Below are 17,221 nucleotides of genomic sequence, written 5' to 3' on the forward strand. Positions count from 1 at the left end.
TTGCATGGTTTTGTAAAACTGAGGGCTCTATCATACACCCAGCGCTATGCAGCGCAATGCGCGATGCAAGTGTCTTATGCCAGTTTCAACCAGGCGCAATGATCATTTTCATGTTTAAAGCCACGTTGTTCAAATAGCAAATGCATTTGCGCCCAATTTGTCCCCATGGGCGTTCTGGTCTGAAAACGAGGTGTGTTCAGGCGCACTGTTGGCGCGTTGGTATTTTGAGGCAACTAAAATAGACTATGCCATTGACCAACAAAAACCTGGTCTAAAGTCTAAAGTCAATGGTGTTTTTGTTAATTAATGAGCGCATTTGTAATATGCTCCTATAAACGCGATGACAACGCCCGTTAATTTGCTAATCACATGGATGCACATAAACGTTTCAAAATGTGAAAAACTGGTAAGTACTTTGCTTTAAACAAATGCATCTATTTTTAAATGTTTTTTTATGCTACCCCACGGATTTATTGTATACGATGACTCTGTACCTGTGCATATGGTGAGATGAGAAACATTTTTAAGTAGCCTTATACTTAAAAAAAAAAAAAAAAACATGGCGCTGTCCGAGTGCTGAAGGTTCTCCGCACGTTTGTAAATTCTTTTATTTCTTGTTTGTTACAAATAAAGTATTTTTAGAGTACAAACCTTTTCTTGCATATTTGCGAGATTACAATTATTATGTAGGATATCAATACATTTACAGCAATTAGTTTAGACCGTGTGCTGTGCGCTTTAGACCATGCGCTAGATAATTAAAATAGGGCCCTGAATCATGGATAAATCTAGGAATTTCAGATTTATATGTGATAATGTGTGACAACATATGTATGTGCCACACTTTATAAATTACAATTAAAATAATTCAGGTAAGAGCAGCGGCGGATCTAGCATTTCATTCTTAGGGGGGCTTAGCCCTCAGTGATGCTGTGAAGAGAGCATTGTGATGCCTTTTTGCAATTGGGACCAGTATTATTATATTAATAAATTCATGTAGGCTACATACATTACTCTTTCATATAGTTCCAAGCCCTTATGATTTTTGATTTAACCTAATAATAAAAAAAAATTACAGTTTTAGTAATGGTGACCAAAACTCTTAAACAGCTATAAAGGTTTAAAAGTTATTCATAACATATGTAGTCAATGTTTTCTGAATACTAACAATTTATATGAAAACAGACTTTTCGTAGCATGCATAACCCGATTCATAAACTTCCTAACAACAACCTGCACTGATTCTAAATATTGTGATGCGTCAGACAAGGTTTGATCCATTTGCAAATCTTTATTCGTATCACACAGCAGTTTAGACAAAGGCAATGCAATGTAGCGGTAAGACAGGAATGTGAACACAGATACGGCTTGGGGCAGGTAGATAGTAATCGTAATCGTTAACACAGTCCAGAATCTACGGTGGCCTTGAAGTGCAATTTTATTTACAAGATTTAAAACAAATTTATAAGTTTTTAAACAAATTTACAAGTTTTTTTTAACAAATTTACAAGTTTTTTAAACAAATTTACAATTTTTTTAATAAATGTACAAGTTTTTCAACAAATTTACAATGAGTGAACACATTTACAAGTTTTTTAACAAATTTACAATAAGTGAATAAATTTACTAGCCTGGTTAGCCAGACCTACATCAAGATGTAAGGTCTGGCAACTCTTCACACAAACGGCTCAATGCAAGGGGCGGGATATAAGGTTGTCCCTCAAAATGCCTCTGCACGCAATAGGATAGCGCTATGACCAATCAGAGCAACGAAGAACGAAGTTTTCAAGTAGGAACCGTCGCAGCTCTGTCGTCATCATGTTAAGCCCGCCCCACAGACGCTACACACGATGTGATTGGCCTGACCAAATTTTGGTTTTTGGAGCTGTTAAGTGTATTGTGAGTGCCTAGACTAAACCCTGGCAGCAAATATATTTTGCGGCCGCTAGGGTGCGTCTAGATTTCTAGGCTATAAATTTACATGTTTTTTTAACAAATTTACAATGAGCAAACAAAATTTCAAGTTTTTTAACATATTTACAATAAGTGAACAAATGTACAAGTTTTTTTAACAAATTTACAAGTGTTTAAACAAATTTACAATGAGCGAACAAAATTACAAGTTGTGAAACAAATTTACGTTTATTACGGAAAGGGTAGGTACAATACGCTGACGTCGCGCATCCGAGCCTCCGGTGGAGAAACCCGGAAGTATCGCCGTGAATCACATGAGAGTTGCGAATGCGATGTTGTGTATTAGGCTGTACATCCTATTAACGAGTGATAATATATATCCTTTCATCGATTCCCGAGTGACTCAAAGGGATATTGGACCTTATTTTTAGGTAAGTGAAATAGCTTTAGTTAGCTAACGCTAGCTACACGTTTTGGATGGCAGTTATCAAAATAGTTCACTGACTTTCTCATTAGATAACAGACAACACGAGAGGGTGCTTCAAACTTTTTAATCAGGACTGCATTGTTCGTTCGCTCCTGGAGTTACATAGACTGAAACGGGGAAGCGTGACGAGTTTGTTTACATGGTGCTGTAAACTCCAACTCAGGAGGACACTTCAGAGGAATTAAGGGTGCGTTAACTTGTTCGATGATATAATCTTTAAAAGATTAGGATTGTAATGAGATGATTTGTTAAAATTACCAAAATTTATACTATAAATTATATTTTCATCTAATCCTCTCTAAATGTGATAGTACTGTAATGTTTTATCATATTACAAATACTCTAATGTTGCCTAAGCAAACTGACATTTATGTCAGATAGATCGATAGATAGACTGCAATCATGATTATGTTAATTTCCAGTGTCTGTGATGTTCAAACACTAAAGGAAGAAGAGGAGGACCACCATTCGTTTCCTGGTCAGAACACAAGAGAAGAGTGAGAAAAAAATTAAGCATGCAATTCATTGATGAAATTTAGAACATGTTAATAAATCTAATGACCTCCTTGACCTTTCTTTTTTTACATGCAATTTTCTCCTCTTTCTCAATACACAGATCTAACAGTGGTTTGGGGGCATTGCAAGACCATGATTACCTGGAAACATCTCATATTATGGAAGAGCACAACATCATGCTCGCAACATTTGTGTCTTGGATCAGTTTTTCTTGTTTCTCTGCTGAAATAAAATATCAGACGTAACAGATTTTTCTATTCCGTGTAATGTAATTAAGTGCGCGTTGTCAACTTGGCATTCCTGCATGTAAGAGTGAGTGTGACAGAGAAACGGGAAATAATCCACCAACAAATGAAAGAGTGATTTCCGAAATTTCATAATAAGCACTGAGGTGCAGGTCTCTCTCTCTCTTTCGCGCGCGCGCTCACTCTCTCTGTGCTCGTACAGCTGCGTCTCTGGCATGCAGAAGTCTCTCCAACCGTGCGCAAGATACAGTGCCGCCAAATAAAGAAAGGAGTTCCCGAACATTAATGCTGTTCGTTGTTATAAAGTTTAAGTTTACTCGCGTTTATATCAGTGACGCGTGCGCAGCCGGAGCGCTGTAGTTTGACGCGATGTAAGCTCACAGTACACACATCTGGTTTAGAAAGACGACGCAACGGTAAATGTGCAAGTCAAAGCGCGACAAGACCATCTCAAATGATCATCCCCTGATCGCACCATTCATATTTCTAATCTCCTTATCTAAAGATCTTATATACAGGTATGTTCCCTGTCTGTTTTGTGCATATTCATACGTGTTCGTTTTACATGCGTAGTATGCATAAATACTAAATACAATGCATACTATATCTTCAGTAGCCTACAAAATAAATAACTGATTAAAAAACAAGATTCTGTCTATAAAGACTTACCTTTTGTTTAATATTAATGCATTTTCACTTTAAAACTAACTTTAACTTCTTATATTTTTACAACTGTGGTGAGCATTTAGTTAGTGAGTGGCAATTTTCTGCAAATTTGTATATTCCAAAAACTATATAAACATAAAGCTTATAAACATATATACTTTTGGTTTTATATTCACCACAAGTTGCTGTTTGTGGTTGTTAAATAAAGTGTCTTGTGTTTATGCTCAAGTGGGCTCAGTGATATGTTATTAATGATAATATGGTGTTTTCTGGGTCAAAGAGGGAAAACTACATTTTGTGATGTAGAGTACATAGATATTACACTTTTTTTTTCAAAATGAGACTATAAATTGAGGGTATGGGGGGCCTCCAAAACCTCTCAGCCCCAGGGCCTCACATTAGGTTAAGGCGGCCCTGTGTGCGCTCGAGTCTCATTGATTATTTCATTGCTCATTTCATTGATCATTGACATGCCCCTTCCACGTTTAATGTATAAAAAAATACGGAGGGTGGGGGGAGGCAAATTTACTGGTCGCACATGTGCGACTGGATGTAAAATTCAGTTGCACACTCTCAAATTTTGGTCGCAAAAAGTCTGGAGCCCTGCTAGTGATTTGATTTCCCACAAGTGACTTTGGTTTACCTAATATAGACATATTAAAATTGTACTCGTGTGGGCTTTTATTTCTATATAATTTAAGATAAAGCACATTGCATGGTTTTGTAAGAGTGAATCACGGATAAATCTAGGAATTTCAGATTCATATGTGATAATGTGTGATAACATTTATATTATGTATGTGCCACACTTTATAAATTACAATTAAAATCATTCAGCTATGGAGCAGGGGCGGTTCTAGGATTTCATTCTTAGGGGGGCTTAGCCCTCAGTGATGCTGTGAAGAGAGCATTGTGATGCTTTTTTTCCAAATTGGGACCAGTATTATTATGTTAATAAATTCATGTAGGCTACATACATTACTCTTCCATATAGTTCCAATCCCTTATTATTTTTGATTTAACCTAATAATAAAAAAACAATGACAGTTTTAGTAATGGTGACCAAAACTCTTAAACTCTGTATAGGAGAACATTTGACATTGTTCTATTCTATGCAAACTTTATCAGTTTCTGTATTAATAATGTCGTTTCACATAAAAAACAGACCATGGTGAAACAGAAAAAGAAATTTAATCAACTGAAATAAAACTTGAATCTAAACATAGAAATAAAAACGAAACCACAGGATTATTACTAATCATTAGTAATGAAATAGTAAAAATAGATTAACACATTCCACATTCCACATTATAGGCTGTTTAACCCTCGTGTGGTGTTCATATTTTTGTTACTTAGACAATGTTTGTGGGTCTAGTGGACACACGGCATTATTCGTATCCTAAAACAATCCAGTCATACAAATTTATGTATAACTGTTTACAGATGTTTATTTTAGCCTTATTGCAAGTAATATAGACAGAATTTATGGTTAATATTTGTCATTTACCACTAGTAGAGGACTATTTATAGATTAAAGTGCTATTCGTTTTTGTGATAATATGAAATAAGAGAAGAAAATTCTATTCTCTCCCAGATATTGGGGAAAAACATGTTTATCTTAAATAAGTATTTATCACTTTTTCATCTCAAACACGTTTTTTATCACTTTGATGTTTAAGTCTTTGAACTTAGTTTGAAATTGTACACATTTGTGTCAGTTTACATAGCACAAGCCCCATCTGGAAAGATGCTGTATCATAACACATCATCCACATTGAACACATAACCTGTTCATGCCAGCCTACACAACACATAAAAAGCAGATTTTTACTATGTAGCTGTGTTGCATATGCATTTCTTGCATTTTATAGACATATACTGTGTCGTCCTGTCCATCTTATGTCCACACACACTGCAGTAAAATGTGTTGCTATTGGCTACAACCTAAAATGATAAAAATGCTTGGATATAAAATTTTACTTTCTCTATTTCTACTTCTCTATTTACTTTCTCTCTCTCCGCACTCATACACACACACACACACACACACACACACACACACACACGTGCGCGCACACACCATAGGTTTTGTGGTAAACCCATGGTTTTACAAATGGTAATCAATACACCAATTTGCCATGATTACTACACTTTTACTATAATACAAGCATGAATATTTTTTGTAAGGGAGATAATGGGAAAATGTAGAATGGTTCCTGTTAGACAGAAGGTAAAGTGTTTGGGACAGTGTGGCCAGATGAGTGTTCATGCTTGATATATAACATGTTGTATCCTTGCAGCATTATAGCAAGTGCAGAAGGACAAAACTCTGACATGCATCCATCACATATGTACAGACATATATAAAAACACACTCATGCACTCACAGGACTCCCAGATAGAAGAAAAACAGAGTGAAGTTACATAGCACATTCAATTTTTACACTCTTATTAACCCCGGGTCCAGTGGACCCGAACACCACATATGTAATATAAATGCGTAGGGGGGTGAACAGTGTACAGTCATTATAAATTTGTTTATTTTAATGTTCTTTATAGAAAATGAGCCAAGGCCAATGAATCTGAGGTTGAAACAATAATTAATTGCATAATTTTTCTTTTAGTAAACATTAAAAACGGGTCCCACAGACCCGAACACCACACAAGGGTTAAAAGATGATTTAGTGAGACAACTTACCACATACATATATTATATTTTGTCTTTTCTGGCCTCTAACAAAAAAATGTCTTATATCATTTTAAAGGGAAAGACTACGTACTATGTAAAAGAATCCTTGGCATTGTACTTTTTGGTAGTTTAATTTCATTTGTTTTCTTTAACATTTTCTTAGTAAAATGTCTTTACGTGCAATTTTATATAAAGTTGCGGATTGTTAACCTGAGATTAAGTATGATTTAAGAAACCTCACATGTTTAGGGTTAGCTTATTAATGTAAAATAAGCTAACCAATTTCCATCCAAGTGATAATTTCTTAATGCAGGACAACTGGTTCTTGTTGATAAACTATTCAAATAATTTGAGAAGGCATTCGAACGATGACCCTCAATGGTTTTTGCCACCAGTTCACAGAATTGTGTCAACCCTGTTTACAAATAAAAAATAGGTCTGTTCTACAGTGATGGCAATATTAGCTATTAGGTGATGGAGGATGCTTAGCCAAAAAATGTGGTGATATGGTCACAGAGCTTTGGAGTGCGACTACTTTAGTCCCATTTGTGACTGGAAATTAGTCTGTAAAACCGTAAAAAGGGCATTATGCCACTGATCCAATCTAAACGCATAACCCATTTAAATACAATCAAAAAAAAAAACCTCCCATATGCATCTATACATGTTACTGAGCGGCATTCCTATCAGAAAGGAAAATACGCACCTAAAAACAGACCAAGGGAAATCGAGTTAAGGTGACGCCCACTATTGTTAAGTGACGTGCCAACAGCTGTACCATGAAAATGATAATGAAAGACACAAGCTCATGTATAAATGAAAAAGCAATTCCAAAATAAATAAAAATAAATTGCCCAAAATAAACGTGATATGAAATATATGTTTAATCATTAAAGTATTTCAACATTGATTCATTGGTTTGCATTTAATTAACAATTTCATTATATATTTATGTTGGGCCAGTGTGCTGTGGTGTGTTGCGAGCAGGGTGTGGTGGGCTGCATGGGTGAGAAAGTGCAGAGCCGGTTTTTAGTCCCTGTCCGGCCCGTCCATGAACACGGATAAATAAATAAAATATGAGGAAATTTTGTGACCTAGTCAGCATAAATTTGACATGCACAAACAATGCGCTTTCATTTTAAAACTTTAAATTAACGAAATTTTAAAATTTCACTAAGCTTAAGTTAGCTACAGTATGCATAATCTTCTTATCACAAGGGAGAAATGCGTGGAGCCTACTTTTTGTTCTGCTTGCTCCTTGTTGTTCTGCATTTGCCAATAAATAAATAAAGGCTAAAGGCTAAGGTTACTTAGTATTTGTTTTTAAAAAAATCATCAATATATGCTACATAATAATAGCAATTGAACATATTTATTTGTAACTATACAGTAAAAGGAAAGTTTCTTCAATGCCACAGCCATACTTTTGGTTGTTCACACAAGTACTGATGTGTAGGCTTCTACTTTTTGTAAAAGGTAAAAAGGATTAAGTGAAAATATTTAATCAATTCTTGATAAATGGGAGACGTGTCCATCATATTTATGCATTAAATGCGTTAAACAAAGCCCGCTTTTTTATCTTGCAGGTCGCTGATCTGTCCTGACTGGAGCCGTGCACCAGGTACATTCCAAATGGACCTACAGGACGGATTGTGATAGACCATGATTGAGGTCTTTAGATCCACAAATAAATCAAATAATTACGAGTTATTTTATTTATTACAGTTATTGCAGTTTTTATATAGGCATATTCCATGGCAGAGTCCTGCACATGGGCAGTCATGTATATGCATGGACAGAGTTTATATATTTGTGGGAGTGTTTATATATGTGCGTGCATCAAGTTTATGTGTATGTGCGAGGTGTAGGTGTTTATATGTGTATGTGTGCATCAAGTTTACATGCAAGTGTTTATAGGTGTATGTGTGCATCAAGTTTACATGAATATGCAAGTTATTCACAAGTGAATATATGTATTCATTTCTAACTTAAGATGTATTGTTATGAATTTCACATTAGTATGTATTCGTATTTCATAAGTATTTGCTTAAACATCCAATAGTATACATGCATATGCAAGTGTTTATATGTTTGCATGCATGCTTTTTATATGTATTCATAAGTTAAGTATGATTTATTAGCCACATGGCCCCCCATAAATCTGAGCAGTAAGAACATCCACCTTGTAAGCAGTAGCATTCAGCTGGCAAGGATGCTATCCCAGATGGGCACCATGATGTGCGAGGGCAGAGCGAATGGGATCCGTTCATACTGAATTAATTGTTGGTAAGACTGATTTGTCAGGAAATCAAGGCAAGAATCAGTTGCAGGTACAGAATTAACTTTATTGACAAGCTCAAACAAGCATTAAAGCAACAATAATTAAAACTGGAACCATACACTGTTAGACATTTCTGTAATTTAATATAAAATATTCCTTTAATATTTAATGGTTTGTAATGGATATATATATCCCTATATGAGATACTGTTTGAAAGCTTAGAAATTCTACTTTCTGCAGATATGCATCACTTTGACATATATTTTACTATAAGAAAGTTATTTACATTTTATTTACACTATAAACCCCCCCCCCAAATGTGCAGATTATTCAAAATTTGTATATTTCATATTTTAGGTTGAATGGTTGAATGGACTTGCAAAACCAAGTTGTTTTAACATGGTTCTGCATTTTTTTACAGTGCATGTGCTGCATATAATAAAACACACAAGATAACAAACCTTACATTTGACCTTCAGTCAAGCAATTTATAAACATTTGCTAAATACACTTCAAATATTTACAGTAGATGCAGCAAAACACACTTACTTTAACAATTTAATAAACTTCCAAAATGGTTAATAATGTATTAATAAAATAAATTATTATTACTCGTAGCCTACTTTTTAACACTTTATTGGTATGGATCATATGTGGTTTCATGTGCAAGAAAAGTTGTCCTCGAATTGACCCTTCGTAAAGACCTGGCCATCTGCCCCCTTTTGTTATGTCCGACATCAGCCAGAGCACTCCTAGTGCACTAGAAATAATTATCATTAATCAATAATTTCTGGCAAAAAATGACATGTTCCTCTAAATAAAAAATGAAAAAGTAATAGAATGCACACCTCTAAATGAGACCTGAAGTGAATATTGTAGTTATTTAGTCATTCATGAGGTTATTCTGTTCATCGAAGCTGTCAGAAGATGATCTTTCTTCAGATATACTGCTCACATCTGCAAAAAGTTGCATGTTGCTCAAATCATCAAAATGATAGAATAACACGAATTTAACCTTGGGAATAACCTTAAAAAACATTTTTGTATGTTTTAATTTTCGGGTAACTATAATTTAGAGACAATTTAACATGTAAATGAATTGAATTATTGCATAGCTTTTTGGAACAATAGTGTAACTCTACAGTATTTGTACTTATACCCTGGGGATATTCTTCTGAGCTTGTTGCGAAATGTTCCATGGGTGCTGATTATTGTAAATCATACACCTAACCTGTCAAATGTCTTAACCCATTTACTCCTAAAACGCCTAAAACCTGTGTGTGTGTGTGTGTGTGTGTGTGTGTGTGTGTGTGTGTGTGTGTGTGTGTGTGTGTGTGTGTGTGTGTGTGTGTGTGTGTGTGTGTGTGTGTGTGTGTGTGTGTGTGTGTGTGTGTGTGTGTGTGTCCCCATGAGGAAACAACCTTATAAATCAAACAAGATGATGTTTATTGAAAATCTAAGGTACAAGAAAGGTTTTTGTGATGGTTGGGGTTAGGGAATGGGGCAGGTAAGGGGAATAGAATATACAGTTTATACAGTATAAAATGCATTACGTCTATGGAATGTCCCCACAAAACATGGAAACCAGAATGCTTGTGTGTGTGTTTGTGTGTGTGTGTGTGTGTGTGTGTGTGTGTGTGTGTGTGTGTGTGTGTGTGTGTCACACAATGCCTTATATAAAGGCATATTTTTAAGGAAAATCCAATGTTTCAATTAGAATAGCATTTACTACAGTAACAGAGTAAACTGTGGCTTTGTAGAGTGTCTAAAACATTATAAGTATCACAGGTTTTTGTCAAGGCACACAAAGTAACAGAATATACTCATACCTTCTTGTCTGAAAGCATTTCAAACACCAAAAAAAAAAAAATTCCTATTAAAAGATTAGTAGATAAGTTATAAATATTTACAGATAAAAAAGTGATACTATATTTGCAATACTTTTCAGCTGTTAAAAACTAGAATCTTTTAATAAATCAATGAACAATAATATACTGAACATGTTATGTAAGGTAATAAAAAAACTACCTGCAGTGAATTAAAGATTGCAAACACGACATGAATGGAATCGTCTTGTGATACCATGGTTCCAGTGCCAAATCCCCATGTAAGACCAAAGAGAGGAGTCAGAAAAGCCACACATAGTACAGTGAACACAAGACTCTCATGTCTTGCATCTGATTGATGAGTACAAAGTCCTCTCCTTAACATCTTGCAGACAACCGCAATCAAAACCAGGAGGTTACAGGCAACAGTAGTCAGAGCTGGAATCACAAATGCCAGCAGGGCCTTAGATTCAAACCAGTTCAGCCAACATACATCTCTCGTCCAAATATATCTGCCAGCTCCAGGTGTGGATGCGACAGTAATAACGGATATGAGCAAAGGTGCACAATAACCAACTGTGAAGGCAATGACCATCATTTTAGCCCTTGACAATTGCGCAAAGACCATGACAGTGCAGTTAAAGAGTAAAAGTGCTGAAATGAACATCCAGAAGAAAAGAGACAGGTAGAAAAAGTGAATGAAGAAAACCACTGCACTGCAGGGATTCACTGGTGTGGGTTGTCCTGGATTTGCAGTTGCAGCTCCGATGATAAACCAGATATCTGCGATCAGCAGGGACACTGCGATGTTGACTATTGAAACGTGACGCATGTACGCTGTGTCATTTCTTGTCACTGACCTCCATACGATCATTTCAATTATAAGGCACAGAATCAAGCTGGCCATTGAAATAGCTACACCAATGTATGTAATATAATCTAACACAGGGTTATCAATTGCAGACATCAGGATTGAAAAAGAGGTTGTGTGGTTGCATTCACATGTAACCATGTCGTTCCCCGAGTGCTTAACTTTACATCCAGTGGAATCCCAATGGTTGAGATCAAAGTTCCAAAAGACACACTGAGGATTTTTCAATGATGTATTCATAACATTGAATGTTAATGAAATATTGTTAATTTTTTCATTAACCTTTATTATTACCACAGCTCCATTGATGTGGTTTTCTGAGGTCTTGTTGTCATTAGAAGCATTTCGAGTTGGTAAAACATTGTCAAGCTTTGTGAAGATAAAAATGGTTATGAGGGTCGGTTCAACATTTGATATCACAACCTGAGTAGTTAAGTTTTGCAGTAAAGATGATCCAATGAATGAGTTTTCAATTGTTGTTCTATTTAACTGAATGGAGGTTTCCTCAATCGTAAAACTGTCGTCTGAGAGCCGATCACTTATAGTCTCAATCACTTGCAAAAGTTCAGTGCTTTTGTGTCCTGTTGTGTCACCATTGTTCAATTCTTCCCATGTGTTTTTAAATTCATCTGATACAATGATGTCTATAGTTTTAAGAAAATCCTGGAAATTAAATACAAATATTAGTATAGACATTTTCATGTGAGCATCCATGATGCATCAATATGATGAATAATTGTAAACAACAAGCGTAAATTGTATATAATATGGTACATTTGCATAAAAACATGAACATGTAGAAAATACATTCATATAAAAACGGGATTGTATTTTATTTAAATCCTTCCTAAAGAATGAATGAATAAAAATAAAAGAATAAAGTTTGATTTTAAAGAAACATGTATTATATATTATAATACATGTAGAGTTGATTTGCACAAACAGATAAGTTCCATATGAAATTCTAAAATGATAATTTTTATTAAGCTCCTGTTTATGTTCAGTAATTGCACTTTAATGGCAATGAAAATAACCCATTCATATTTTTTGTTTACTGTTTGCATGTTTAAAGGCAGATGCTGACAAGTTTGTGTTGTGAACATGAAAATAAATAAAGAGTTAACCGTCAGAAAACATCTGTGTGTGTGTGTTTGAGATTTTTTCTCAAATGACACGTTATGTGATAATGTACCCATTTCAGGACTGGGATAGGCTGCTTTACTTGTATATAAGCAGAACAATGAGACTTTTAAGGAGAGGTTTGTGAAAACCCTATAAGTAGTCTGAAATTTGGTGCTTTTGCGCTACTTCTCTATCAGATCGGAAGTAACGAGTAACTAACTACTTGAGTAGTTTTTTCATCTAATACTTTTTTACTCTTACTCAAGTAAATAATTAGATTTGATACTTTTACTTTTACTGGAGTACATTTTTGTATATGTACTTGTACTTTTACTTGAGTACAGATTTTGGGTACTCTACCCACCTCTGATATAGACCAAAAGCACTTTTTGTACCAGGCTATAAACATATTATTTTCTACTGTAAAGTTGGGCATTTTTAACATGGGAGTCTATGGGAATTGACTCCCTTTTGGAGCCAGCCTCTAGTGGCCAGTCGATGAATTGCAGTTTAAGTCACGTATTGGCTTCATTAGAGCGATCGGAAGGTTGCCCCTCAGCCTAAACAGACTAAAGGAATCGAGTTAGAAAGGTGACGCCCACTATTGTTCATTGAAGTCCAACAGTCGTACCATCCCATACAGAAATGTAATCTATAGCCCTTTTCACACAGATATGCCGTAAGATACACGGGACAGGCATCCTGGAATTTTACAGGACTGCTTGATATTTTATTCATTCACACTGCCAAGTTTACCCGGCATATGTGATGGTCCCAGAAAGACACGTGACCTGTTGAAAGTCCCGCCCTCTCTTCTACGCAGCGTCTGAAGTTTGCATATTATTTATTATTTCTCTCTCCAGAAACAACTCGCGTGCAGTGTTGCCAATTCCGCTTATTATAAGCGACTTTGGGCTTGCTTTTCTGTAAAGTCGCTTACAAATATAGGTAGTCGCGGGTCGCAATATTTTGGGCTTGTTTCTTAAGTGTAGTTGCTTTTTTGGGCTTGATCCCACACTGTAAAAAAAATCCGTAGAAATTGCAGCTGGGTTGACGGTAATTTACCGTAGATTTACATTTATGTTATTTACTGGCAAGAGTTTGTTCAAAGATAAATGATCATTTAACATTTACAAGTCTTTGTCTTTACAGAGTAAAAAAAAAAAAACAGCATCAGGCAAAACATTCTGGGAAACAAAATCTGAAGCTAAAACAGAAAAAGGTTGATGATGATTTCTGGTTCCCAGAATGCTTTGCATGAGGCTGTTATTGTATAGTTTTATTCTGTAAAGATAAAGACTTGTTAATATTTAAAATTGATTTAACTTTGAACAAACTCTTGCTAGTAAATAACATAAACGTAAATCTACGGTAAATTTCCGGCACCCCAGCTGCAATAACATTGAAATATCTACGGATTTTTTTACAGTGCAGCTCCATAATAAGTTGTCAATCAGATATTTTCTATATGTTATTTAAACGTAGGAGTTTGTCTAGCCTGTTCTCTCAGTCTTTCCCATTTCCCCATACACACAGGAGACAGCAGTTTTTCCCACCCACACCTGTTTCTAATTGGCTCTGACCCAGATGGCAACGAGTACTAGCCAATCAGAGGCAGAGCAGGGCAATCTGTTTTTTTTTCTGGTTAGGAAAACGTAGTCAGTGAGTGATGTAAACTTTAAATTAATCCGCGCGAGTTGAGACTGGTGTTGAATGACTGAACTGTAGGAGAATATTTTGGAGGAACAAATGCCTGGGACAAAGTGGGAAAAGACTGGGAGAAAGAGAAAGGAGTAAAAGAATGGATTCAACTTGTGCTGGACGACTCAAAACACTGTGCAGAATATCAGTTAAGTGTGAAATACGTGCACACCATGCGGACCTTGTACAACATGATGATAGCACATAGAAACATAAAAAATGCAGCCCCGTTTTCCTCAATGGTCTCGTACACACTGCAAACTTTCGAGAATGACAACCGCATTTAAATGCAGGAGTGAATCCCCTAAATGTTCGTTTCATGTCTGTATGGAACAAGACTCACTCCCGATGATTGACACAGAAATTACCATAGCAACGTTCTGCCGTCTCGCGTGCTTATCACTCACAGCTTTGACCAAATATATCAGCTTTGTGTTTTTTTAGGCTTACGGACGGGGGGAGGGGGGATTGGTGTAGAAAAGTCGCTTGTTTTGGGCTTGTTTTCACAGGCCTGGTTGCTTATTTGTCTCGCGAGATCTGGCAACACTGCTCGCGTGCATTTTTGTTTATAATAAGACTACAAAGGAGCGCGTGAACGCACAGTTCTATTCTGGTGAATGATCTCAGCTTCAGAGTGGATATTTGACGAGCTCCCTGATTTCTGCTTTGATACAGTTTTCAGACATTTCTCATCGTGATTGTTTATATGCATTTAAAACCCGCATTTTGAGGAGCTGGACGATATATCTTGTTAGGATGACGAGCTAACTTACCTGATATCTGCTTCAGACCAGTTTGCTGACATTTCTCGTAGTGAATGTTGTAAATCCCTCATTTTAAAGAGTTGAACCAACTTCATGTTGCCATGACACGCGCGTCCTCACTATGGCACGTGCGTCATTGTTTATGCGTCTCATTAATCATTTCCTGATAACTGCTTCAATCTAGTTTGCAACATTTCTCGTGGTGAATGTTTATATGCATGTTATCTCTCGTTGTAAGGAGCTGAACCATAACTTGTGTTGTGATGATGACGCGCGCGTCCTCACTTCGACACGCCCTTTACGCCGCATTCACACGGTCCGTCAGCGTTAACTCTTAACGGAAGGCTTGTCTGAAGCGTGGCCAACAGCCAATCACTGTGGCCGCAACACAAGCTCCGGTCTTCCATAAACGTAATTGGCTGGCTCTGCTTAGGTTATTTGCATAAGGCGATATGATTGGCTGACGCACGCGTTGCCGCTTGAAAAGTTGAGAAATGTTCAACTTCTGCCGCGAGCAACGGCACTGACGCGGCGCCGACGGATCCACAATTCAGTTCGTCAACGCTTGACGTCACCCATTAAAAGTGAATGGGAAGCGTCAACGCTTACGCCCCGTGTGAATGCGGCGTTAGGGCATTCTTGCGGCTTCTTGTTCACACAGAGGGTTACCCGCGTATCTTACTAGGTCCTCTTTCCGGCAACGATCCCAGAAGATTAAGGGAACGAGTTTTTGTTCACACAGACTCTTGTCTGGCAATTTTACGGGTATTTTCTGGGACCAGAGGTCTGTGTGAATGGGGTTTTATATGTCCCTATATCAAAACCGATCTTGGCATATATGCTACATATATATGCAATATTAATATCACATATATAGATACTTTTGATATATGAATATATATGTTTTAAACCTATATGGAATACTCATATTAAAATATATTTAAATACATATATTTAAAACATGTATATGTATGAATTCTTATATGGGTTATGTTACAAGCATATCAGATGGATTTTAAAACATGATTAGATTTTTTTTTTTTCAGGAAAAAGGTTGACTTGACATGGGTGTTACTAACACCAAGACTAACATAATGAACAAAAAATGTCAATATTGCTAGAGTGTAATTATGATGATAAAGAGTTGACTGTGCCAACTTTATTGACATTTTGAATTATAATGAGAAAAGCAAACGTCTAGTATCACAAGTCCAGAAATACCTATGAAACAAATGTTTTGGCTGAAGCTGAACACAAAGTTTATGGATGCATGCTAGTGATGTGGATCATGGAGAATCTACCCTGAAAGAGGTTACACTTTTTATTGAAATCTACATATACAATACAAATGTAACCAAATGACCAAGATTCACTGAGGGAACTAGTTGGGAACATGTGTTATATTTTTGAAATGCTAAAAATCCCACTATATTATGAATGAGAACTTATATTTCACCACCATTTCAGCAACAGTATAACTCTCTTCAGCCAAACTCTTTGCAGATCCTGTCTCTGGGGCTTTTAACACTGCGCTTAACCCTGGGTTTTGCTGACAATAATCAATACACCAAAAAAACATGCCGTCCGTTAGGTTATGATTCATGAATGTTGCACAACTTCAACTTCACAAATTATGACAAAAACTCATTGATTTTTCAGGTTATATTATAATTAAAACAACAATAAATGTCTTGGTTACATGTGTTACATCTCAAAACAGCCATTAGAAAAAACATATCTGTAATTTCCATACTTCTGTCACTGCGTATGTTTGTTCTTGTGTTTTTGAACATCCAACGCTTTTATTTAAGATCCACATGACCAGCTATACTTTTGGCCCACAAGCTCAGAGGTCAAATGGCCATACACACCCTGTTATTGGGGTAAAACTGTCCACAATCTAGCACCAACGGCTTGATTCACTTGCACAGAGTTTAGGAGAGACATTCTCTCTGTTTAAGCATCTACAGTATTCTGAAATGCTTCATTTTGTGTCATGAAATGTATTTTTTTGGTTGTACTCCAACCTGTTTGAAATCAAAAGCATTTAGTGGTAACACTCCAGAGAGGCTGATCGTGGGGGAATAACTTTGTTTAAAGTAGAGTATAATGAATGTACACTACCCAACAGGAATGGTT

The 17,221-nt window shown here is 36.2% G+C and overlaps 1 protein-coding gene across 1 annotated transcript; it reads right to left on the bottom strand.

Moving 5' to 3' along the window:
- Positions 1 to 10,766: 10,766 nt before the first annotated feature.
- LOC141279914 (adhesion G-protein coupled receptor F1-like) lies at positions 10,767 to 12,209 on the bottom strand. Its single transcript, XM_073811477.1, has one exon. It carries the CDS (start codon positions 12,207 to 12,209, stop codon positions 10,767 to 10,769), a length of 1,443 nt encoding a protein of 480 aa, XP_073667578.1.
- Positions 12,210 to 17,221: the final 5,012 nt, after the last annotated feature.

This window comes from Paramisgurnus dabryanus, chromosome 12 (genome assembly GCF_030506205.2).
Source record: "Paramisgurnus dabryanus chromosome 12, PD_genome_1.1, whole genome shotgun sequence".
NCBI classification, from domain to species: Eukaryota; Metazoa; Chordata; class Actinopteri; order Cypriniformes; family Cobitidae; genus Paramisgurnus; species Paramisgurnus dabryanus.